This window comes from Lepisma saccharinum, chromosome 12 (assembly GCF_977018435.1).
Source record: "Lepisma saccharinum chromosome 12, izLepSacc3.1, whole genome shotgun sequence".
In the NCBI taxonomy this organism is placed as follows: Eukaryota; Metazoa; Arthropoda; class Insecta; order Zygentoma; family Lepismatidae; genus Lepisma; species Lepisma saccharinum.
The window spans coordinates 70,714,386-70,739,644 of NC_139240.1; the positions used below are offsets into that span (position 1 = coordinate 70,714,386).

General features: G+C 36.8%; 1 protein-coding gene across 4 annotated transcripts in view; it reads right to left on the reverse strand.

The window, feature by feature from the left end:
* The window catches only part of LOC145996206 (uncharacterized), a 36,590-nt gene extending 13,845 nt beyond the window's left edge, over nucleotides 1-22,745 (reverse strand). For 2 of the 4 annotated variants that reach the window (XM_083132622.1, XM_083132619.1), the window contains exons 1-7: nucleotides 22,600-22,745; nucleotides 20,459-20,551; nucleotides 18,012-18,068; nucleotides 10,242-10,300; nucleotides 8,460-8,656; nucleotides 4,799-4,961; nucleotides 1,852-1,968 (exon numbers count right to left, since the gene is read on the reverse strand). In XM_083132622.1, the coding sequence (XP_082988748.1) occupies nucleotides 1,852-1,968; nucleotides 4,799-4,961; nucleotides 8,460-8,656; nucleotides 10,242-10,300; nucleotides 18,012-18,068; nucleotides 20,459-20,543 (678 nt within the window). In that variant the 5' untranslated portion in view covers nucleotides 20,544-20,551; nucleotides 22,600-22,745. Of the gene's footprint in view, nucleotides 1-1,851; nucleotides 1,969-4,798; nucleotides 4,962-8,459; nucleotides 8,657-10,241; nucleotides 10,301-12,858; nucleotides 12,883-18,011; nucleotides 18,069-20,458; nucleotides 20,552-22,599 lie in introns of all 4 variants that reach the window. The other 2 variants (XM_083132620.1, XM_083132623.1) reach the window with 2 other exon arrangements.
* Nucleotides 22,746-25,259: the final 2,514 nt, after the last annotated feature.

A 25,259-nucleotide genomic window follows, 5' to 3' on the forward strand; every position in this document is an offset into this window, starting at 1 on the left:
TACATACATGAAATAGTAATGCTAATGCACACTGCTGAACTTGTAATCAATTATTTACAATATGAAAACTCCACACAATATAATAGTATTAACTTTTATTTCCTGGTTGTATTATTAATAATAAGAAGCATGCACATTTTGTTTTTGATGGAAATAACGAAACGTGAAATAACATGCTGTAATGTTAATTTTTCATGTTTTTGAAAGGTATGAGGTGCATTTTCTACATTTTGTCACGAAATGATTCGAAATAAACTCTTAAACACAAAATTTAGAGTTAATTTACTAATGTGACACTTTCTGAAGTCTGAATTATTCTGAATTGTGCAAATCAAGGAAAAATGATGAAATCTGCTGTAAATATTTGAGAAGTAAAAATTGACTTCTTCACACAGAAATAAACTTAATATTCTGATAACTACATAAATGTACTATTAGAAGGAAAATGTTTATTTTTGTAATATGTACTTTTAAAATAATTTTACGGTTATATTCACCATTTTACCACCGAAAGGCTATACTGCTTTTGATCCCCAAAATGTGCCCAGTTTCTATACCAATATCTTGTTCCTTTATTCACCATAAATATGTGGTTTTATTAATAATTTATATAAATACACATGGTAAGAAATACATTTGAAATAAAAAAGTGTTTATGAATAAAACACGAACGTTTGATTTTGAAGAACTATGACAGATCATCACAAGTTGTTGAGTTGTAGCAAAATGTGTAAAAATAAATTTTTGCACAGAATCAATAATGACGTATAAACTATAACTTCTTGGCCATTTGGAGGAAAGCAACTTGATGATAATGTTGTATAAAAAGAGAAAATGTAAGGAGTAGTATTCTGTGTTGACTTTGGTGGAAGGTGTTTTGTAAGTTTGCTTATGCATGTCGAACACCTCTTTTTTCATGACGAATATAACTTTTTTTGCATGTCCAAGTAAAACCATGAAACTTCAATGAATTCGCATAATATAATAAGAGCCTGAAAGACAAAAATCCAAGCCAGGTAGTGGATCCCTCTACTCTTCTTGAGAAAATAAGGTGGTCATAGGAAATTTCAAAAACACATGTCTGTGCCTAACATAACTTTTTTTTTTGTTTGGTGCAATTTTCAAAAAATCACATCAATTTTAATGCATTTCTTTGCATTGGTTCATAAATAGATGTAAATAATAGTGCAAATAAAGATTAGAAATTGAAACAGTATATTAGAGAGCTGCGTAACTTTTTAAGGGCAAGAAAACTCTACACCTCAGCAGAAATTGCTGGATTTACATATTCACCAACCACTTCTTGCCAATTCGAATTAATTTATTTCAAAATAATATACAGGATGAACATAAATTCTTTACCTCATTTCAAACATTTTTTACACAAAAAAGTATGCTATCACCACTTAGCATACTTCTTGTATTGGTGGGAATCTGTAAGAGTATCGGCTCAGCCCTATTAATAATAATAACAAAACAACCATGACCAAAATAAAACTAACACATGGTAACAGACAATTTTGGGCATAATAAAATGTAATACAGTGATTGCTATACCATCAAAATGTACTTATATATCACCAAGTCTATAAATTCGTTTGCAGGAACAAATGAGTCATTAGAGAAAAAGCTGAGCCTCTACATTAGCTATGTTTAATCTAAATTTCCATATATGGCACGGGATTTAAATAAAATAATCAAGAAATTGATTTCACAATTGTAGCTTGGATGAGGTTTGAAACCTGGCAATTGGTTACATCATTGGCACTGAATACTGCTAGTAGGGTCCTACGTTCATAAACATTTCAGGAAGTGTAAATAATAAATAAAATAGATGTGTATTATGCTTGCCTGCATACTAAGAACCTCCAGTCCTCTCAGTGATTCCAAATTCTGTATTTTTGTTATTTTATTTTTCCCCAAGTAGAGGCTTTTCAAGTTATCCAAACCTTCCAGATTCTCGATGACCTACAAAAACAAAGAAATACAGTGTTAATTTGTCAGTCATCTAACTTACAGGTAAAGAATGTGCGCACACACATACATAATCTACTACACATAAATTCTAACACCAGAGCAATTATTATTATTATTTTTTTTTAAGTATAGATGATGGTAGCACAATGTCATTACATGTCCCGGACAACATGGCAATCATAGTACATCAACATATCACTATGTGGCAGTGTGATATACAGTTACCGCACAGGGGATGCTGCTAATTCAGTGATTAGTCTATCACGGTGAAACTCCAGGACAGAATACACGAGGTACAGATTAGATGGTTCGGACACATGAAGAGGATGGATGCAGAAGCAGAAAAAGATTAAAACGCACACGGATTGGGAATAAGGCCAAGGGGGAGACTAAGATGTCGGTCAAAAGAGCAGATAGTGGAGATTGTTAGGAGAAGAGGACAAGATTGGAATACTGTGGTGGAAGACCAGGAAAAAATGGAGAGGCTTGACTTCTATGCCAACCCAGCCAGAGGTAGGAAACGGCGAAGGATGACGATGATGAAGTGTCAATCACGGTGTAGAATGGACATGCCCTGGCATGAACAGTGTTTATGTATCAACATAGCTATTCTTCGGGGGAGTAATGCCAGAGAATGCCAAAGGGAGCTGGTGGAATTGTCGCATGGTGGGCCAGCATCAGTCATGACGACCTGAGAGTGAGGACACATGGTAAGGCAAATGGTATTTGATGCCTCAAACATCGTTCCAGTAGCTCTGGGAATTACTCCTAGGGCATACAGGGCCAATATGTGTGTACTCCTGTTTTTGTTATTGTAATGCTAAAAATGAATAATGAACATTATGACTAATAAATATATGCAGCACAACGCTGTCGTTTATGGATGTTCGCTCTATTCCCTACCCTGTATGTGGTACACATGATCTGCATTGTTCAGTCATTCCAAAGTACCATACACTCAACCCATCCGCCAAAAAAATAGTTGTCATAATTTATGCCCCAACCCTCGTACTTCCAACTTTTAGCTATTGACGTCACAATGCTAATGCAACTTTCTGTTGAGAAAGAGTTTCTATCTGAGCCTGCCTTAGTTGAAGAAATATCTAGCTTCACACCATCTGAACAAGACAATTTGCTCTATCCTCAGGAGCTTGGTAATGTTACGCAAGTACATAGCAATTATTCAGTGAAGTCATGTGAAATAGTGATTTAGTGGCATATACTTTTGTGAATGACATGTCCTGTGTAGCATGTAGTGAAATAAAATGGGTGACATAGGCAATGGCATATTGACAATAACAGCATTTACTCCTCAGCCTTCGTATCAGGATAAGCTTCAAAAAGTAGTCAGAAGAACACGTGACTGAAATTTACCCAAAAAGAAAAAAAAGAAAGAATTAATAAAGTAAAATTTTTGGGTGCATTGGAACATGTGACCATTTTGCACCCTGCAAAGTAGACAGGGAGAAATCACCTTACTTAAAATTCCTTACCTCAAAAGTTAAAAAAAGGGGTGTAAAAAGCCCCTTGAGAAAGGTTGTAAAGAGGCCTGCACTGGACATACACAACATCTTAAAAAAGGTAAGAAGGCACTAAAAAATTCCTCGCAAATAGTATAACAGGGTGGCCACTCTAGGACCATGATATTATTCAAGTACAATTCCCAGTTTTCAAGGCGAACTTTCCAAACTTTCAAGGTTACATGCAGATGTTTTCTGTTTCAACCTTGCCCCTCAACACCTACAGACAATATTATATTAACAACATAAAGGGTGCGTGTGATTCCAATGTATCAAAATATTCTAATTCAATTAAACTAAATGGTATATATATTTGAAATATTTAATTTAAGGTGCAGTTTACATTTGCCATTTCACATACTCAGACTCGAAATACATTTACACACACAAGTCACAAATGTTGCAGGATTTAGTAATCTACGAAAAACTGTCAATTGTTTAAGAATTTCAAACTCAAATTTACCTAATAACTTCAAGATATCTTATCTTGCAATAATCTTCCATCTGTCAGATAGATTGTTCTGAAAAGGACACTTAACAAAGTAAACAGATTGAGAGAATTCTGTTTTATTTTCCACGCAGCTTTCTTTTTCTTCCTCGATAAAAATAAAAGCTGAACTGTGAAAAACTTGCCTCAGAGCATATTTAAACATGTATAAAGGATTGGTTGGTTGATTTGGTGTTTTAAGTCCACTTTATGCACAGTAAGGCTAATCGGGACTGGACCTACAGTTTAAAGTGGGATCCGAACCACTTGTACCTCCACCGGGTATCGAACCCGGGACCCCTTGATTACAAGGCGACGACGCAACCACTGCGCCATCGGGGAGGCCACTAAACATGTATAAGTTCAATGGGATTTCGATTAATAAAATAAAATTTGCAATTTTTCACATCTATGGTCAAAAATTCACACAGAATTCCCAGCCAATAATTCATGCAGAATTCCCAGTGAGCAGCCCACCCTGTATAAAGGCCCATGCTCCTCACAAAGCTAAAAACATTACTAATGAATTCTTGTTCAAATGAAATATTCAAGGTATGAAATAAATTACGTGTTATTCTTGACACTCGCATGCAGGCCTACCTAAATATGCTGCTACATTTTATAAATAAGTCACGATGTCACATCACTTCAAAATCCCAAAATATGAGAGAAAGTCTGTCCCCGACACACCAGCAGAACTCTTTTGCATGCTCGAACACTAGGTATGGTGAGCTCGCCCAGGTTTTCAAGGCAGCATACACGCATACAAAATCTGCAGTCGAAACAGAATACGAAAAAGTGTGAAAGAACTTACTCTTAGTTTGTTGTCGCCCAACTCCAACAGGTTTAATGTTCTTAGGTGACCCAAGTTGCAGATCTTGCTTATTTTATTTGCACACAGATACAGCTTCTCCAAGTTCAACAAATTATCCAACCCTTGAATCTCTCGTATCCTATTGAATGATAGATCCAGAATCCTGAAAAATATTTCATAAATATTAGTAATGACTAGGGCTTGGAAGTTGAAGACCTATAAATTGCCAAAAAAAGACCTACAAAAAGATCTAAAACTTATCAAAAAAAGGACCTAAAAACTGAAAAAGGACGTATAAATATGATCCAAATTAATTAATAACTTCAGTTTTAATTACATATTTCATGAATAAAAAAAATACAAAATTCTGGTGGTATGGAACACACAGTGCAAAAAAACTGAAAGCTTCAAAACAAGAGAAAGATGCCACTTATAGTGCGACCTTCCAGACAAGTTACGGTTAAGGACCTTGTACCGTACCTGCTTCAGTCATCTAAAAATGTTTTTCTCTCGTTTTAGGGACGGTTCAAATATATATATAATTTATTTTTTTTATTTTTTTTTACTACAGAAAGGACGTTTAAGAGGTGTTGAACTGAATATTTAGGAACCATACTAACTGCGGACGGGAAAATGGACTCTGAAATTAATCACAGAATTCAGAAAGCAAATAATCTGTACTATAATATTAGTAACACCATTATAGGTAAAAAGGAGATTAGTAAAGAAACAAAAATGAAAATATATAAAACAGTCTATCTCCCCACGCTATTATATGGATCAGAAAGCTGGATAATGCAAACTAAATTGGAGAGCAGACTTACTGCTACTGAAATGAAATTCTTAAGAAAAACTGTAGGAAAGAAGGAGAGATATGATACAAAACACAACAATAAGAAGAGAATGCCTGAATCAGGAACCACTGATTGAAATCATCGAGAAGAGGGAATTAGGCTGGCTGGGACATCTTATTAGGATGGAGGAAGAGCGTAAACCGAAACAATATTTGAGGCCTGACCAGAAGGAAAGAGAGGAAGGGGACGACCCAGTACATTTATGGACTGGCACAGAAGAGAGGGAAGACACCGGACGAAGTGAAAAGACTGGCACAGGATAGAACTTCTTTTAAGAAGTGGCTGAAAGGACCCGACGCCTAAGTGGGCACAAGGGAGAAGAAGAAGAACCGATGATGATTCGAATTGAGAATGGGCAGTAAAAACGTAGTCGAGAGAAGGTGAAGTTGCAAAAAAAAGATGTTAAGACCTAAAAAAATGGCTAAAAAAAGGACCAACAAGCCAAAAAACAACGAAAAATGCAAAAAAGGACAAATAAAACCCACCTTTTTCTGGCCTACAATGACCCAAAATGAACATATATTATGTTGGGCCTCGTCGTCTTCGGACACTAGGAAAAGAAAAGGATTTTTCCTCAACTTCCGAGTTCTAGTGATGACAAAACATACTACATTCAGATATACAGAAGGTAGATCCGATGTGTCCGATTTTGAACAGTCACCCCTGCACACAGAATCGATCAATCCAAGCGGTTAAAAGCGCGGGAGGACGGTTAGAACCTGTAGTATCGTGGCACTATCGCGAGTGTGTGTTGTGTGCATCATGGCTCCTAAGGTGACCTGTTTTTTGGAGGGCTTCGTACTTGCACGTTTCCATGCAAAATATTCAGAGTCGAAATTTCAGAAACAGTGCGAGGAACATGGATGCAACTTGGGTTCGACAACTATCAAGAACGTAATCAAGCCATAAAAACCACGAGATTCCAGCTATTCAGTCGCCCACCAGGGGGACGAGGAAGCGAGCGTGCACTCAGTGAGGCCCATCGGTGTGAGAGAACGACCAACAGCAGACGTCTCTACGAATGCCATTTATCCGGGGACAAGTGGAAGTTTGTGGCCACACTAGATGAGGCATGGATTTATCTATCAGATTGTGGCAAAATTCGAGCCATAAAATAAATTCCACGCGATCCAAAATGCCATCCAGATTTCGTCCATCATTGCAAAGCAACTTTCACGAAGGGATTTCTGATTGTCGCGGGATACACCTACAAAGAAAGTTAACTATTTGTCTGGTCCCAAAAAACTGTAAAATCAACTCTGCGTTCTTTCAGCAGCATATCCTGACCCCAATTTATATAGACGATCTGCCCAGTTTCTATGGAAATGACGTAAATCAAGTCTCTGTGCATATGGATAAGGCCTCATCACATACATCTCCTTCTACCCAAAACTTTTTGCAACAGATAGCGACAGACACCGGCATTCAGGCTATTCCATTTCACGATATACTGTGAAATCACAGGATGCGAGTCCCATGTATTTCTGTGGGTTTGGTCTACTGAAACTAACACTTTCCTCTCGTCGTGTCACCACTCTCCCGGGCCTGTGGAAAGCCTGTCAGGAAGAATGGCAGCAGATACCACTTCCTGTACTTCATCGTAGCTTCCTACAATGGAACTTACGGTGCAGGGCTACTGTCAAGACACACGGTGATCACATTGAGGTCAACCGATGGTGGTCCCGTGGATTTTCATAAGGTAAGTGCTAGTCCAAAATCGGACACATATACGCAGATCGATCTTCTGTACAATATCACATATCAGTTAGGGCCTACTGATAATACCTTTAAAAGATTTTAAAACATGCACACACAGAAAAAAAAAGAAAATCAGCTATCTACAATCTTTCCCCGAGAAAACTAAATTCATTCTTTTATGCATGCAACTGTAAAATTGCATTTTTTTACTAAAGTGTTTTCTTCCGAACAACCTAGATATCTGCCATGGAAAACTGTTACAAAAGTAAATGGAGCCCACTAATGTTAGTCAACTACGGCTGGATTCTCAAGAGGCATGTTCCTCAAGCTAAATACAGCAGAAAATCCTAAAAAAAGGTACATTTTAGGTGAGTATACAGAATATGTAACATATATTAGATTCATTAAAAAAAGGCAAAATTCCCTGTGCACATAGCACCATGCCATGAAGGCACATTTAGGGGATGTGGGGATAGGGCCACACATTCTTGAACTTGGACATTTTGGAGGTGATGTGATCAGCACCACGTTCCAGCAGCCATTAACTCCCCCCCCTGAAACCCCAAAAGTAAAAATCGAAGGGTGTCAGATCAGGTGAACGAGGTGGCCATGCAAATGGCCCAACTCGACCTATCCATCATCCTGGAAATCGGGTTATTGAGGCTATCCTGGACTTCGGTGAGGTATGAGGTGGTGCAGCATCTTGTTGGAAGTGGAAAGCAAACATTTTTAACGGAATTGCTGCTGGCACTTGCGGTGGCGGAATTCAGTACTATTCCACAAGGGTAGTCAAACTTGATGTATTTTCTTACAATATGACACCACAACCAGTTCTGTAAAATGTCCGAATACATTTTTATACACTTACAAAGTTGTAAATTGTTTTTTTTTTTTTTTGGACCACACTGTATTCATCATCATCCTTCGCCATATCCTGCCTCTGGCTGGCCTCATTCTGTATTATTAACAGCAAATCATTTTGCATCAATGAAAACAACATTGCCACACCTAATTTATTTTCTATATATCACATCAAGCATTGATACACTCTTTACACATGTCTCATTACATATCAACTGCAAAAGACTGTACAAAGAACAAGCACTTACTGCAAATTCACTAAACTATCAAGGTTCTCTATCACTGTTAACTGGTTGTCATAGAGTTCCAGCTCTCGTAGCGTGACAAGACTGTCCAGGTTCTCTATCTTCTTAATCAGGTTCCATCTGAAATAGAGCCGCTCCACTTTTGTTAAGGCCTCCAAATTTTCTAGTTTTCCTATCCGCTGGTGGTTCATGTCTAATTCCTGAAGTGAAAAAGAACATGCATTGTCAACAAACCATTGTGAGTCTTATTTAAATTTCATATTCAATTAAATAGAAGTGTGGAATGAATCAGAATAGTGTTGAGAAGTAACTTCTTGGTATGTCAGTTTGATAAATAATCATATTTTGGAAGGGTTTTTCATGTATGAGGGTCAGTCAAAAAATAAGTTGCACTTGCCCCATAATATTATGTCGGAAAGAGACATTTTGATGAACGTGGCTGGGAACACTGCTCACATGGTGTAACAGTTACACTGTGGCTGTCAGGGATTGGACATTATCAGTGGTGAAAATGTCACGTCAGTTGGAAGTGCCATCCAAACTGGAAGCGCGAGTGAGAAGTGACTCGCTTTCTGTGGGCAAGAAGGTGTTACCCCACTGAGATTCATTGCCAATTGCATGAAGTGTACGGTGATACTGATAAAGCAATTTTCTCTCAGGTGATCACACAATGGTGTGCATTGTTCGAGAATGCATGTGCGGATATTGAGAACGACTACCAGCAAGAAGGCTGTCAAATGCAACGATGAGGGACAAGGTTGAATATTTTAATGAACTGATTCATAGCCCAGATCTCGGGCCCTGCAATTTTCATGTCTTTGGGCCTATGAAAGAACTTGAGAAGTGGAGATATCATTCTGAAGAGGAAGTTAAAACTATGATGCAAGAATAGTTATCGAAAGTTGGATGGGAATTCTTTGAACAAATTATAGAAAAACTCATGTCACGCTATGAAAAACGTTTCAACAGACTTTGGGATTTTGTAGAAATGTAGTTTTGGTAGTGTACTTTTATGTAAATACAAGTACTTCCTCCATATTCCATACGCTATTTCTTTCATGCTAGTGTAACTAACTTTTTGACTGACCCATGTGTATAAAATTAGATAATTTAATAAATTTGATGAGAAGCTAGTATTTAGGTTAAAAGTTCAATAAAAGGTAAAAAAAAAGGTAAAGTGTTCCCCTGTGCTTAGCACCATGCCATGAAGGTGTATAGGGGGTGTGGGGGTAACGCCCCACACTTTCTTATTCCGGTCGTGAGTGGGGGTGATGTGATCAGCACCACGCCCCTGACTGCTTTTACCCCCCAGGGTTTCCCCCAGGTACCCATGTTATTCGACGCTGGGTGGGCGCCGGGGCCGCTTCCAACGTTAGAAAAGTTCCCGGATTTGAACCAGCCGGGTATCGAACCCGGGACCTTTAGCATGGTAGTCAGACGCGTTACCGACTGAGCCACCGTGGCATAAATATATATTTGTTTGTTTTCTTGTGTGTTACTTATTAATTACCCATCATAACAATTACAATACATGTAGAAAGGTTAGGCAGGAGATGTTTTATCCCACTAATCCATAGTCTCAATGAAAAACATACCCCTGTTTCTCTGTCAGCTCAGTCATCAAGTTTGTTAAATGGTCAAATTTTGATCTCACCACCAAAATTCCTAGGTTCGAATCCCAACCTGGGCAGGGGCTGTCCCTTCTAATCATCACTCATTCTCAATACAGCAATTAGCCAAGTGTAGCAGAAAAGTGACGTAAAATAACAGAATACAAATACGAACCTCTGTTTCTGGATCAATTATGATGATTTCTCCAGCTACTTCATTTGTATCATTGACAGCTGAGAAAAAAAAGAGCATGGTCAATTTCACTGGTAATTTTCATGTATCCTGAGTCTAAATCAGTCAACATAAATTTAGAAGTCATCTTAAAAACACAGCCTTATTTTCCAAGGACAGACAATTAAATTAACTTCTATGCAACCTGTAACAACAAAATTTATAGCTGGTTTCAAATACTGCGACATTAAAGCTTGCATTTTAAAGTTACACACGGAGCCGGCCATAGGGAGAGGTAACCCAGGCAATCGCCCAAGGCCCCACACTTCACGGAGTCCCATGCGATATAAAAATATTTTTTTGCATACAGTTTATGGGATGCTGGTGGTTCCAATCAAGCAACTACAAAGCATTTACATTGTTCACATAAAATATTTTCACTTCATGATTTGATTCTGGAATTAAGCAAATAATCTGATTTTTCCTGACTTCACAGAATGTTTTGACAAGTTTAAAAATATCCAACATTGCTGAAATCTTATTACAAACGAAGTGCTATGTAAAAATTGTGTTCAAATACTTCAATCAAAAATAGTAAATATTTGTAAATATTTAGTAAAATAGTGGCTGAGGTGGCTCAGTCGATAACGCGTCTGACTACCATGCTAAAGGTCCCGGGTTCGATCCCTGGCCGGTTCGAATCTGGGAACTTTTCTAACGATGGAAGCGGCCCCGGCACCCACCCAGCGTCGAATAACATGGGTACCTGGGGGAAACCCTGGGGGGTAAAGGCAGTCAGGGGCGTGATGCTGATCACATCACCCCCACTCACGACCAGATCAAGAAAGTGTGGGGCGTTACCCCCACACCCCCTATACGCCTTCATGGCGTGGTGCTATGCACAGGGGTGCACTTTACCTTTTTTTTTTTACATTTTTACTATTTGCTTAATTCCAGAATCAAATCAAAGTGAAAATATTATTTTATGTGAACAATGTAAATTCTCTGTAGTGTCAAACCTCCATGAAAAGAAAACAAAAGAATATTATGATAATAGAATGCTTTTGGATATGATTTGAAATGCCACTTTGATATGTAAGATAATAGTTTGATATTCAACCCTCTCATAGCTCTTGGCTTTAAGAGCTTATATCTCTTAGGTAATAATATGAAATATATAAATTAATTGTTTATTAATTGTAATAATGTTGAAATTCTAATTGTACTTCAGACAAAGAAACAAAAATCTCAGGTTTTGTTCAGACCTCAGAAAAACTTTGGTTACAGGCCTTGTAGACATTGTATGCTGCAGGCCCAACACTCATCTAGGGCAAGACCTGGATGCATCTTTCTATTTCAGAATTATTAAACACAATACTCAATAAGAAATATAATCAATTTCTTCCGGAGTATGTAACAGTGTCAGTGACTGCAGAACATTCGTTTCCTGTTGGTCTTGCTCGATTTCCACACATTTGAGGTCATCGGGGGAAATGCCCCCCACCAATGATCTTATCCTGACATTTCCAGGGGGGGGAGTTTTTGTTCTAACAACAAACATAAACAATTAGTTTTGAACTCTAATCTGCTTTATTAGAATAATATCGAAAACACACACAAAGAACGAACAGGGAAGAGCCATGGACACTGAACCCAGCAATCCTCAGAAGACAGAAATTAGTCCAGTCTGACTAGTTATATCTTCTCAATTTCTCATCACCTTTCGTCAGCTACTGCAAATTATATAAATATGTAAATAAGACACGTAATAACATTTAGATGTGAATTTTATACAGGAAACTATTATCTTCTTAATGTTCCTTAATTTTTGCCCCTCTCCCTACTCACACAAAGCATTGTTCATAGCATTAGTAGTGCATTAAAATCTTCAATTTGCAATCAAATTTTGAATGAAGGACAGACAATATAATGTACTGTATTTAATTCTGTTAATTATTTTACAATTGACAAATATTTAATGAATAATGAATTATATATATATATATATTATTTCATTATATATATGTATGTATGTATATAAAATTGTGTGTGTGTGTGTCTGCTCCTTCCTCTCCACCAGTCTGCAGCGATTTCGGACCCTGAGTATAGTGGAAGTAACATGCATTAAGCTGCAGAAATTTTACTTACAAAAAGTACATAAATACAGTATGTGTGTAAACCATGAATAAACATATAAGTACTGACAAAGTCATGAAGTTAATAAATACGACAGCAAGTTTACTTAGAAATGTAAGAAATCCAATGTCCACAACACTTCTTGTGAAAACTTAACTCTATTTGTAAGTACATATGTACAGTTATAAAGCAACAGATACATACATGAGAATGCTTTGTTGATGAAAGTCATGGATACTTTGAACTATCACAACATGTACAGTTCCGTATTAAGAGACAGACCTGGGCAATATTGTCACTCGAAGTGTAAAATAAACACATCAGATCAGTAAATATAATTTGATACTTAATAGTTGTCATTTGTTTATTTACATACTGTGTATGGGTGCACAATGTATATTTTTATCAGGAAACAAATATGAACTTTTCTCATTATTTTTAGGTGCATGCGCATGTGTGAAGAAATGATCGATCATACACTTACTTGTGTTTGAAAATCTTAGCTTTCCTGCTTGGTGGATATTTCCATTAATGAGAGCAAGAAATAGAAACACACAAAAATGAAAAAAAAAGTATGACATGACCCACTTTACGTACAAATACAGAAACCAGTGAAGGACAAAATGTGATGAAACCGTATATGGCTATTAAGCTATAACGTACATGGTCAACATTTAGATTTTAGTGTTTGGTGGGGAAAATTGAGGTGAAATTGGTACAGATCAAATAACAATACCAACAACAATCAATCTGACTCATCACCAGATAATGATTTATGGCCGATAAGGACTCATCCAGGAACATTGGAAATGTTTCTGATGTAATAATAGGAGGGAAGGGGCAGATGAATAGGTACTATATCGGTGTACTGGTAAAATTACGGATTATTTTACCGATCTGATGTATTAAGGGCGTTCGGAAATGAATTGGACAAGCGTTATATAATCCACATTTGTTATACTAACGCTAACCAGGCTGGGTCCAGTTCGAGCCCCATGTCCCTGTTGAGTTTGTCCTTTTCCCCATGTATGGCTATCGATTCTTTGATGAGACGGTCCAAGTAATTTGATGATCTCGGTGGTTGTGAAGTCAATTCTATGGCCCTCCTGGATTGAATGTTCTGCTAACCCTGATTTTTCGGGATGAAAATTCCTTATGTAGCTGGTGTGTTCTTTGCAGCGCTGTTCAATTGTCCTCCCCGTTTGTCCAATGTAGGCTTTACCGCAGGCACAGGCGATACAGTATACCCCGGGTGTCTTCTGTCCTAGGTCGTCTTTGGAGTTTCGAAGTCAGCTTCTGACTTTCGATGGCGGTTTGTGGATCGATCTTGTCACCATTTTAGTCTGGGAGGAGGGCTAACGAAGCTGAAGCCACAGACTAAAGACTCGCCAAATTCCTAACGCACAACTCCAACCTCTGACGGGAAAGTGCCAAAACCATGTTAAAAACTCATCGGACTTCGTCAAGACCCTTCAGAACTTCTCCCGGAGACCTTCTAGTCAGCTTCGATATAGTATCACTCTTCACCAAAGTGCCGCTTCAAGATTCTTTAACCTTTTGACGCCCAAGCCCTTTTTCAATAGTAAGCCTCGGTTGCCCAAGCCGATTTTGAGCAAAATGCAGAGTTTCAATTAAATGAGTGCAGATCGGAGACTAATTGCCCTAGAGAGATGAGTGATATACCGTTGTACGCGGAATGAACCAGAGATTCAGACTATATGATTTTTTTTCAAATTCGGCATATATGTGGCGGGGGGAGGGGGCTAACTCTCAAAACGACCTTGACACAGCGTCTCGATCGAGACGCTTGGGCAATTGAGGGTTACTTTTGGGTATCTCGATCGAGACGCTTGGGCGCCTAAAGGTTAACACTGGTGGAGCAACATTTCGCACCAGATATCATTAGCCTTTTTAAACATACCCTGACTTCAGCGTACTTCAGCTACAAGGACAAGTACTATGAAAAGACCGACGGAGTGGCAATGGTATCCCTGCTCTCACCAGCAACAGCCAATTTCTTCATGGAGAACTTCGAACACGAGGCACTCATTTCAGCTCCACAGAAACCTTCCGCATTTTACAGATATGTAGACGACACCTTTGTCATCTGGCCGCACAGTGAAGCAGCGCTACAAACATCCCTGAATCATCTCAACAACCAGCACCAGAAAATCATATTCACCATGGAGACAGAGATCAACGGCAGCCTTCCATTCCTGGACATCCTCATCACACGCAAACCGGACGGGACCTTAGGACACAGAGTATACAGGAAACCTACTCACACCAACCTATACCCCAACGCCAAGAGTTTTCACCATCCAACGCAGCGGCCAACAGTACTCTCAACATTGTTTCACTGAGCCATCGCCATCAGCGATGCAGAGCACCTTCAAGATGAAATACAACACCTACGCACAGCCTTCAGACAGAATGGATACAGTGAAGGCATTATCAACAAGACGCTAAAGAAAGTAACACACGAGAACAACCAACGAACAAACCCGGATCCACCTGATGACCACGAAGACAAGAAGATAGCCATCGTCTCATACACCGGTAACATCTCTGCAGTCATCAGCCACATTCTTTCAAAACACATCAAGACAACCAACAAACCGCCATCGAAAGTCAGAAGCTGACTTCGAAACTCCCAAAGACAACCTAGGACAGAAGACACCCTATCGCCTGTGCCTGCGGTAAAGCCTACATTGGACAAACGGGGAGGACAATCGAACAGTGCTACAAAGAACATGCCAGCTACATAAGGAATTTTCATCCAGAAAAATCAGGGTTAGCAGAACATTCAATCCAGGAGGGCCATAGAATTGACTTCACAACCACCGAGATCATCAAATTACTTGAACCGTCTCATCAAAGAATATGATGGCAATAGCCATACACAGGGAAAAGGACAACCTCAACAGGGACACGGGACTCAAACTGGACGCAGCCTAGTTAGCGATAGTCGACTGGGAGCGTGGACATCGGAGAAATGCCACCTACACTGGACACCTCCCACACGAAATACATATAACGTCACCCTGACTTATCTCTGCACTTCATTCTCTGAAGATGAGAGTGACGTTAGCTCTCGAAAGCCTTTCTGGAAATCATCTGGCTGATTGCCAGAGAAAACCTCTTCAATCATAGTTATTATATTTTGTTATGAACTTTTACACATTCCATTAAAAAAAGGCTCTAAAAGTTTATATTGGTTTTTTTCTTGTATGTACGCATTGCTTGCATTGTAGAAAGAAAACATCAACTTTGTAAAAACAATGATGAATTTGAATTACCTGATGATACTTGGGATTCATAATTTTAAATAAAAAATAATGTGATAAAAAAATCTGAAATAAAAATAAAACAGACTGCTTCTTTTCACAGTTAGGTTGCTATATTACAACAATGTAACATTGACAACATCCATTATATAATGGATTCTTTTTGTTTAAAAAAATGCTAACCATTGTTATAACTGCATCTTTAGTCAAAATGAAAATAAATGTCTGATGAAAGGTGCGTGTGTTCTCCTGAAATGTCACAAAGGAAAACTGTTTTCTTATGCTTGTAATAACCGTAAACTACAGGAAAATATGTTTATATTGTGTGTCAAAAAGAAAACTATAAATTTTGGAAGCTGTGGATCCATTTATTCTTTGGATTAAAACTATAACCTGGTTACTCTATTATACACTAAACTTTTTTCGATTTAATGTTTAATCGTTCTACGGAAGAAAAATTAATTACAACTATACATATTTAAATTAGATATTTGTAGGATTTCAGGGGGGTGGCTTCAGCCCCTTTAGCCCTCCCCCTGGCTACGTACCTTCCCAGATTAAAATGGTGACAAGGTCGAAAGTGTTTGGCCACCAAACAGCTACGAAAGAAGTGTCTAATGTGAAGTTAATTCTTCCAGTGAATTAACCTTTTTGTGTAACTCTCTGCTCCTTTATATAACACATGCATGTTCAAGATTAATAAAAGCAGTCTGCCTTATTAGAATAAAAAAGCTCATACGTTAAAAAACGAAAAAAAGTGTTAATAATGAATACTACAAAACAATATGAATATTAAATTAATCTCATCAAACACACACACACACAAATATGTTCCTGTGCATTTAACAGTAATTTTTAGTGCAAAAAAATTAAAGGATTAACGCTCCGTTGGTATATGTGTAAGCGCGGCGCTCATCCTAGGATATAATTGTTTTTCAGGCCCAGATAATGATATCACTTTCTGGTCATGTGCAGCTGTATTTTGGAATGTCTATGACCAGGCGATGCCAGTTATAGGTTGCGCCATCCTTCTATGTCTGTGAAGACACGTCATTTTCATGGCAGTCCGTGTTTTGTGAGCACCGCACTCACACATATACCAACCATGTAACCATTTTTTTCATGCATATTTTATTTCTGTCTGCACTGAATTCATCTTGTATCACTCTTTTCTGTTTTGATTCTTAGGTAATAATTTTATTTGACTTAATTCACTTATTATTTCTGGCTAAATGAACTTTGAAACCTGATTCTCGTTACAAATGAACAAAGGCAGTTTCGAGCATTGCTTGCTGAATCGAGTGATGACAAAAACAGAAGACCTGGGCAGGGTATTTGATTCTCAGGGCACAGATGATAATGTTGTTGAGAAGTTATTGAAAAGCAAAAATGATAGCAACACGGATCAAACTCCTTGTGAAGATGGGCCTATTTTTACATGTTTTTTTTCCCCTCAATATATTGGGAGAGATGAAACTACGAATTAGAATGTACAACTCTCTTGTCAACACGTAATAAATTTATGAATTTGTTACTAATGTGCAAATTAGTTAACTTAAAAAGTAAATTCCAAATAAAATTATAAAAATTGTTGTTTTTTCTGTGATAAATTGTCTCTCACATTAGATAATTCAGTAATATTGCAATAAAAAGATATCATTTTGTTATTATGTAATAAATAAAATAATTTTTAACATGTAAATGATATGCATTAGGCAATATATATTTATAAATTATTGTTAATGATAAATATAAAACGACATTCGAAAATAATGCCAAAAAACATGAAATTCATATGTGAGCTCCACCACATTACTTTGAATCACGTATACCAACCGTGTTACTCTGAATCACATATACCAATGAAGGGTTAACAGAAAAAGGGACCTACACCACCTCTCATACTTATATAAAACTACAGAAATAATATTACATATTTGGCATTCCGTAATATTAATCTCAGTATTATACATTGATATTAATTAAAATCCAGACTCCATTGACATAGAAAGACCAAAAGAAAGAAATTGAGGGAAAAAAATTAATCCCAACCTATTTAAAAAGTCAACTCTGAAACTTTGTTAGGGAGTTAGAAAAAACCCAACAAGATACTGGAAATGCAATATCAAAGATTCCAGAACAAAAATAATACCACTAAATCTCAAGATAAACAAGATGCTAAATATAGAAATATAACCATTCAAAAATGTCACAGAAAAGATACAGACATTTCCTTGTGGAGAAACAAAGAAAAGTTAACAAATTTCTACATGAAAAAACACTACATTTCCACTAGTCCAGCAGACCACGTGTTACGTCAATAACCACAGTTGTTAGTTTTGTGGTATACCTGAAATTTTTACATCTTCTTTCACCATCACATGTTTGGATGAAGTTCTGGACATTCCTTCCGCAAAGAAAGAACGTGAAAATATTAGGAACAATGATTTTCTTTTAGCACTGCCATACTTAAACAACCATAATAGTCACAGAAAGAAAAATCCACAGTTTATATCTGGACTAAAATTCTGCTGTCAAAACTTAAAAGTACACATGACAAAAGATACAAATTGTCACCATTGTATGTGTCAGGTTTAGACTCTTGGCATTAAGTAACGTTCCTAAATGCTTTCAGACTGTATAATTATCCTGGAAATTATGCAAAATTCAAAGCTGTGTGTGCAAAACTAGATTTCATAATTATCTAACATGTTTTTTAATATTCTGATGATATTCTAATATTTTAAATCATAACTCTTGGAAAAATTATGCAGAGTGGACACTAATAATAATCAGTATTTTTACCTAATAACCCAACGTGGTTCACAATGATGTATCGAGAAAAAATGTGGAGACATACTGCCGAAATACATCTATACCCGAAATATGCATATTGCTATGAGGTAAATATAAAATAACCTTATCATGATTATCAAATGGCGGAACATTTAAAATTGTAATTTCCCAAATGTAAGAAGATTCATCAACGTTAAAGAAAGAATTATTAACTTAAATGAATGTCAATTCTCTTTCTAAATTACTCAAAACGAAACTATGTATTTTCAGAATATGTGCATGTTATAATTCAGAATGTTGTAAAATAAAATTGCTTAAAGGTAGGAGTTCGAGTATAAATACCTCTCATTTTGGCTAAAGAGGGAAGGTGTTGAGGATACCACGACTAGGTAGAAGTGAATAGGTTAATTCTGCTCTTCTATAAATCCTAGTCTGGCCAGCGAGCTAGTTGATTGATTGATTGAATTGGTGTTTTAAGTCCACTTTATGCACAGTAAGGCTAATCGGGACTGGACCTACAGTTTAAAGTGGGATCCGAACCACTTGTGCCTCCACCGGGTATCGAACCTGGGACCTGGTAACGTATCTGGAGTTAAGATTTGGGGGTCACGTGTAAAAATTGTACACTTACGTCTATATATGTTGCAAAATTACATTCTTCATTACTGCAATCATTCTCCGTACATAAACATAAGAACCATGTTTGATAATATGAACAAGTTGCCACACTGTTCCTTCATTACTTGCAGAGCATTAGTTGCTGCTTCGTTAGGTAAAAGAGCATGTGATTTGAGGTAGGTTCGGCAACAGTGTTCGAGCATTCTTCTACAAAAATGGCATGTTGTGCAGGGAGGATGCTAGTGCTACAAAACTTATATTTTGTTACAATATGTGCTCATTGGGAAAAGATTTAACTGATATCGCCACGAAACTTTTTGTTAATATTTGGTAGATTAACTAATTTTGGCCTTCTGATCAGTACATTATGAACGGGTAGCCGCACGAACCACGCATGGGTAGCCCCACAAACCATTGACAGATAGCCCCACGAACCATTTCTGGTTAGGTTAGACAAGCTTAGTTTAAAATTTTGTTCATAAAACATGCCGATACAGCTTCAAAAAAAATATTTTATCAACTTACATCAGCTTTTCCCACGATTTCCAGACGTGACTCCCGCATTTTAACAACAGCTTCGTGATTAGAAGGCCAAATTTAGTTAGTATACCACATATTAATGAAATTGGAGATATTCTCTATACTCTACATTCGCTCCGTTATTTTTGACGTGTTCTTAGGCAAGTTTAGTGTGCATACAAAAAAAGTTTGTACTAATAAAAAGCTGTGAAATTACTCCAAATGGCAGGTTTTTTACTTACGCTGGCTATACTTTAGGATCAAATATCTCTGTTATTTGTGATTTCCATGTGCTGGAACCATTTTTATATTACATAAAACATCAAAATTTGTTGATTCAAAAAATCAACACAATTTTCAAGGAGATACAATGGGTCAATGGCCTGTTTTGATGTTTACTTTCAGAGTAAGAATACTAAGTATTGCCTTAGAATATGTTGAGCGTTAAACAGGCACTACAAGACTTTAGATCAAAAATGTAGACATAAACAATGAGGACATATTAACTTACTATCAGTCATGTTAGATTTTAATTTCCAAACATACATAAAATATAAAAGCATTACTGGAAGCATCAGACCTGTATGTGTGTGTAATATGTGATATTTTTATGCAGTATGGCAATGACCATGTTGCATTTTTACAGGAGATCCAATCCCTGCATGGATGTCCACTATAGCTCTTTACAAAAACATTTACGTACATCGCATTGAACAAATGCGTAAATAAGCTTATAACAGAAGGAACTAAATATATTATGTTGTTCTTATAAAAAGGTGAGAATACTGATCTGATTTTATCTGTAAACGGGCTTTAATTGCACAAATTATCTCACAACTGTGATTATTTTATTTCTTAACTTACTTTGTCTTTCACTATTGTCTTCTTCTTCTTCCATGCTCTCAACCTGTTGTAAACTTTTTCTCTCTGGGTCTGCTTCATCAGCCATTGCTGGATCTGAAAATATGAGGAAAAAGTTCATAACTAGCAAGCATTAAAAAATACCAAAAATTGACATAAGTACTTTCATAAGGTGGTGAGAATAGAATGAAGGCTATTTTAACAAGGCATGACAACAGGGTGGCCAGATATCCTCATTTTTGCAGAAGAGTATTTGGTAACATTATCGTACGAGGGAAACGGATTCATTCAAATTTACAGGAGAAAGTACTTATGGAAATAATTTTCTTTAGCGTTGTGGAAGTTCCTGAATGTAGATTTGATCCATTTTTAATGTGAATGCGTGTTGTTTTCTGCGAAAATCTCTGTCCAACATGCTGTTTCTGCTCCCGCCATTTGCTTTCTGCACGAGAGTGCATGTTCCGTGTGTTACGATGATGCAACCCCGTAGCCAGTGTTTCAGCCTCACCGTGTTTTCACTAGAACATGACGTGTCGAGTATTTTTAATTTTTTTTTAACTATGCTTGCCTAACCTAACCTTACGGAACATGGTTTTTGGGGCTAACGTCGATGGTTTTTGGGGCTAACGTCAATGGTTTGTGAGGCTAACGTCAATGGTTTGCAACGTATTAGCATAATTTCAAATCCGGGCACAAAAGTAGATATTTTCCGTTGAACGAGGTTGCAACACTGCATAAATCGACAAAACACTGTAAGAACACCCCTTGTAACACTTTACTAAACCTGAGACAGATTTCTTCAAATTTACAGGAGAAAGTACTTACGCAAATCATTTTCTGTAGCGTTGTTGATGTTCGGGAATGTAATTTTGATTCATTTTAATGCGAATGCATGTGGTTTTGAACGAAAATCTATTTCCGACGTGCTATTGCTGCTGCCGCCATTTGCTTCATGCATGAGAGCACAATACGCTCTCGTATTGTCCGTATATGCTAAATTGAATGAAAGGAGTGCTAATGGAACCAAACCTAACAGGCCTAACCTAACCTAGTAGGCATACCTCGTCCCCACGATAGTTTGTGGGGCTATCGTGAATTTTTGGGCTAACGTCAATCGTTTTTCTGGCTCAAGGAACGACCAACGGTAAGCTATCGCCATGTTCTGTGTGGAAATAAACAAGAACAGTAAGTACTCGTAAATGTAAGAAATATACATTACTTTCCTAACAATTTCAATTATTTCACCTAAATAAGTGTTCCGGAAAACAGAATAGTACATTAGCAATGTAAAAAAGTGCGAAAGAAATGATTCCCAGGTGTCTCAGGTATAGCAAAGTAGTACCACACCCCCTAAACCAGTACGCTATCACAGCCATAATGTGTTACAGATTCGAAACAACAAATAACAGTAAGTACTCGTAAATCTAAGAAATAGACATTGATATGCATTATTTCACTTTAGGAAATGTTCCACATTCGAAAATAACATGTTAGCAATGTAAAGAAGTCCGAAATATATGATTCGTAGGTGTTTCCCTCATACGATAATAGTACCGAGTATATTTTCTAGGACTACGCACTGAAGCCCACAACACAGATCCAGACACCAAATATGCCAGGCACTTTCTTCCACAAGCGTCCTGCAAAATATGCTGCTGATCACAATGCCTTGTTGGTGGGAAACGTTGTTGCTTGCGTAAGGTACTTTACATCTTTTTTCGCCGATAAATTGCACTTTTCAGAACTCCAAACTGTGGTGATTACTTTCACCAAGGTTAAGATTTACTGTCTTTCTCCTATGAAAATATTTTTAAAAAATCATTAAACATTCGGAACCGAGACCAATTTGTGGTATTAGTACAGAATACGGTGGGCTTTTCGTTGCTTTCAACGGTGTACACTTTGACACCATACATATAAAAATTGTGATCTTATTTAATGAAAAACTATGTTCAAACTAAGTTCACAAAGCAACTTATATAAGTAGAGCACATAATGTGAATCGTCATAGAGAATACAATTGTTTTTCAATCAATTCTGCACTTGTCATAAAAAAAATGTTGAGAATTAATATCTGCAGAGGTATCTGGTGGAATGTAACAACGATTGTTAGCACGTAAATAAGATATCGCAATCAGGCTTACCTGTTCCCGAACTTTTCTCGTGACACACCCCTTAGGATATCAACAAATACGATGACTTTTTTCACACAACGCGCGTAGCAAATAATGAAAATCCTTGCCACTAATGCGTCTGTTTACAAGAAACATCTTCTTCTTCCGTTCCATTTCCTGCTTCATCTAGGGAGAGGTAGAGTGGGATGCGTAAATATTACCAAGGCAAACTGTCCATCGCCATGTTCATTCACGGGACGCACGAACGTGTTTCAAGAGTTGATCTGTGATTTACCACATATAAGGCCAAAATTAGTTAGTATACCGAAAATTAACAAAATTGGAGACTTTCTCTATATTGTCAATTCGTACCCTACGATTTACCGAGGTTGAAGGCAAATAAATTTCCATTGCACACAGGGACGGCGACAGGGGTGGGCACGGGTGGGCAAGCGCCCACCCAAAAATTCCTGTGCCCACCCGATTGCCCACCCAGTGAAATTCACTAAGAACATATACTTAGAGATATGTGAATGTGGCAATAAGTGTATTCTGGTGTTCATTACATGTACTAATGAATATTATCTATACTAGAAATGTTCACATATCATCATCCCATAAAAAGCTGATTTAACTTTGTCATAGAAACTCTCTAGCCTTCTTAAACCCGAAGGTTCATGGCTGCAGCAACACAGGCCTTCCATGTTTCCCTATTTTGAGCAAGTTCTATATACTCTTTTCCATCCCTACCGATTTCCCTTAGGTCCATCTCAACGTTGTCCCTCCATCTTCGTCTTGGCCTTCCTACAGGTCTCTTACCATCAGGTTTCCCAACAAGAATCCTGTAAACTCCTCTTTCCTCTCCCATTCGTGCCACATGGCCTGCCCACCTAAGTCTTCTTGATTTAATTATTCTAATAATATCTGGACATGAATACAAATTATGTAGTTCTAAATTATGTAACCTTCTCCACTCACCTGTCTCCTCATCCCTTTTAGGTCCAAAGATTTTCCTAAGGATCTTATTTTCAAATACTCTCAATTTATGTTCCTCTTTCAATGTAAGGGACCAAGTTTCACATGCATATAATACTACAGGCAAAATTACTGTTTTGTATATTTTAACTTTCAGTTTCTTAGATATTAAACGAGAAGACAAAAGTTTATGAAGAGAAAAGTAACATGCATTTCCTGAATTAAGCCTACTTTTTATTTCCTCTTTAATATAATTTTCATTTGTTAATATTACTCCTAAGTATTTGAATTTGGAAACTGGTTCAAACGAGTTGTTATCAATAATTAGATTTTGATTATTACCTAACACTTGGTTTCGGCCTGTAAGCATATATTTAGTTTTCTCTTTGTTAACTTCCAAACCTATCTCTTTAGCAGTTTTGAAAAATATTTTAGCATTATTCTTAATTGTATTCACATCATCCCCCAGTAAGTCTACATCATCTGCATATGCTAACAACTGAGTCACACCATTTAATTTTAGTCCTTCTTTAGATTCTTTTACCTTCCTAACAGCATATTCTAAGGCAAAATTAAAGAGCAATGGAGATAATGCATCTCCTTGTTTTAACCCATCATGAATTGTAAATTTGTCAGACATATTAATACCCACACGAATTTTACTTTCTGTTTCACTGGTGCATACTTTTATCATACTAACAAGCTTCTTAGGTATTCCAAACTCAACTAATATATTATATAGTTTATCTCTTTTGACTGAATCATATGCTTTTTTGAAATCAATGAATAGCTGATGGACATTTTGATTATATTCCCACTTTTTTTCAAGTGTCTGTCTGATGTGAAAAATTTGATCTATAGTTGATCTGTTACGTTTAAATCCACATTGATAATCACCTATAATTTCATTAGCATATGGGGTTAGTCTTGTTAAAAGAATGTTAGATAATATTTTATATGTTGTTGAGAGTAGAGAAATTCCACGGTAATTATTGCAGTTCATTTTATCACCTTTTTTAAACACAGGAACAATTATGGATTCTTTCCACTGTTGAGGGATTTCTTCTTTATTCCATATTAAACAGATTAATTTATGAATTTGATACATTAATGAATTTCCACCATATTTAATTAACTCAGCTGGTATTAAATCAATGCCAGGTGCTTTGTTATTCTTTAGCCTTTTAATAGCATCTTTAACTTCAGTCAAGTTTGGTTCTGGAACTAAAGGTTCTGCTGTGTGTACTTCATTCACTTCTGATTTATCTCCTACATGGACATTTAAAAGGTCATTAAAGTAGTTCTTCCATCTATTTAGAATATCACTTGGGTCAGCAAGAAAATCACCGTCTTTATCTTTTATCAAGTTTACTTTAGGTTGCCACCCCTTTCTAAATTCATTTACACCTTTATATAAATCTCTGATATTTTTATTTTTGCTGTTTGTTTCAATTTCGTTAATTTTGGTTTTCAAGTAATCTCTTTTTTTACTTCTAAACGTGCGGTTAACTTCTCGCTTTATTCTATTATAATTGTTTAGATTTGTATCATCAGAGTTATTTAACCACCTAAGTCTAGCCTGATTTCTTATTTCTATTAGATTATGACATTCATTATCAAACCATGGCTTACTTTTTCTCGGTTTATGAAAGCAAAAGGAATTACCAGAGATCTTGAAACAAGAAGACTGTAACCAATTGAATACTTCTATGATT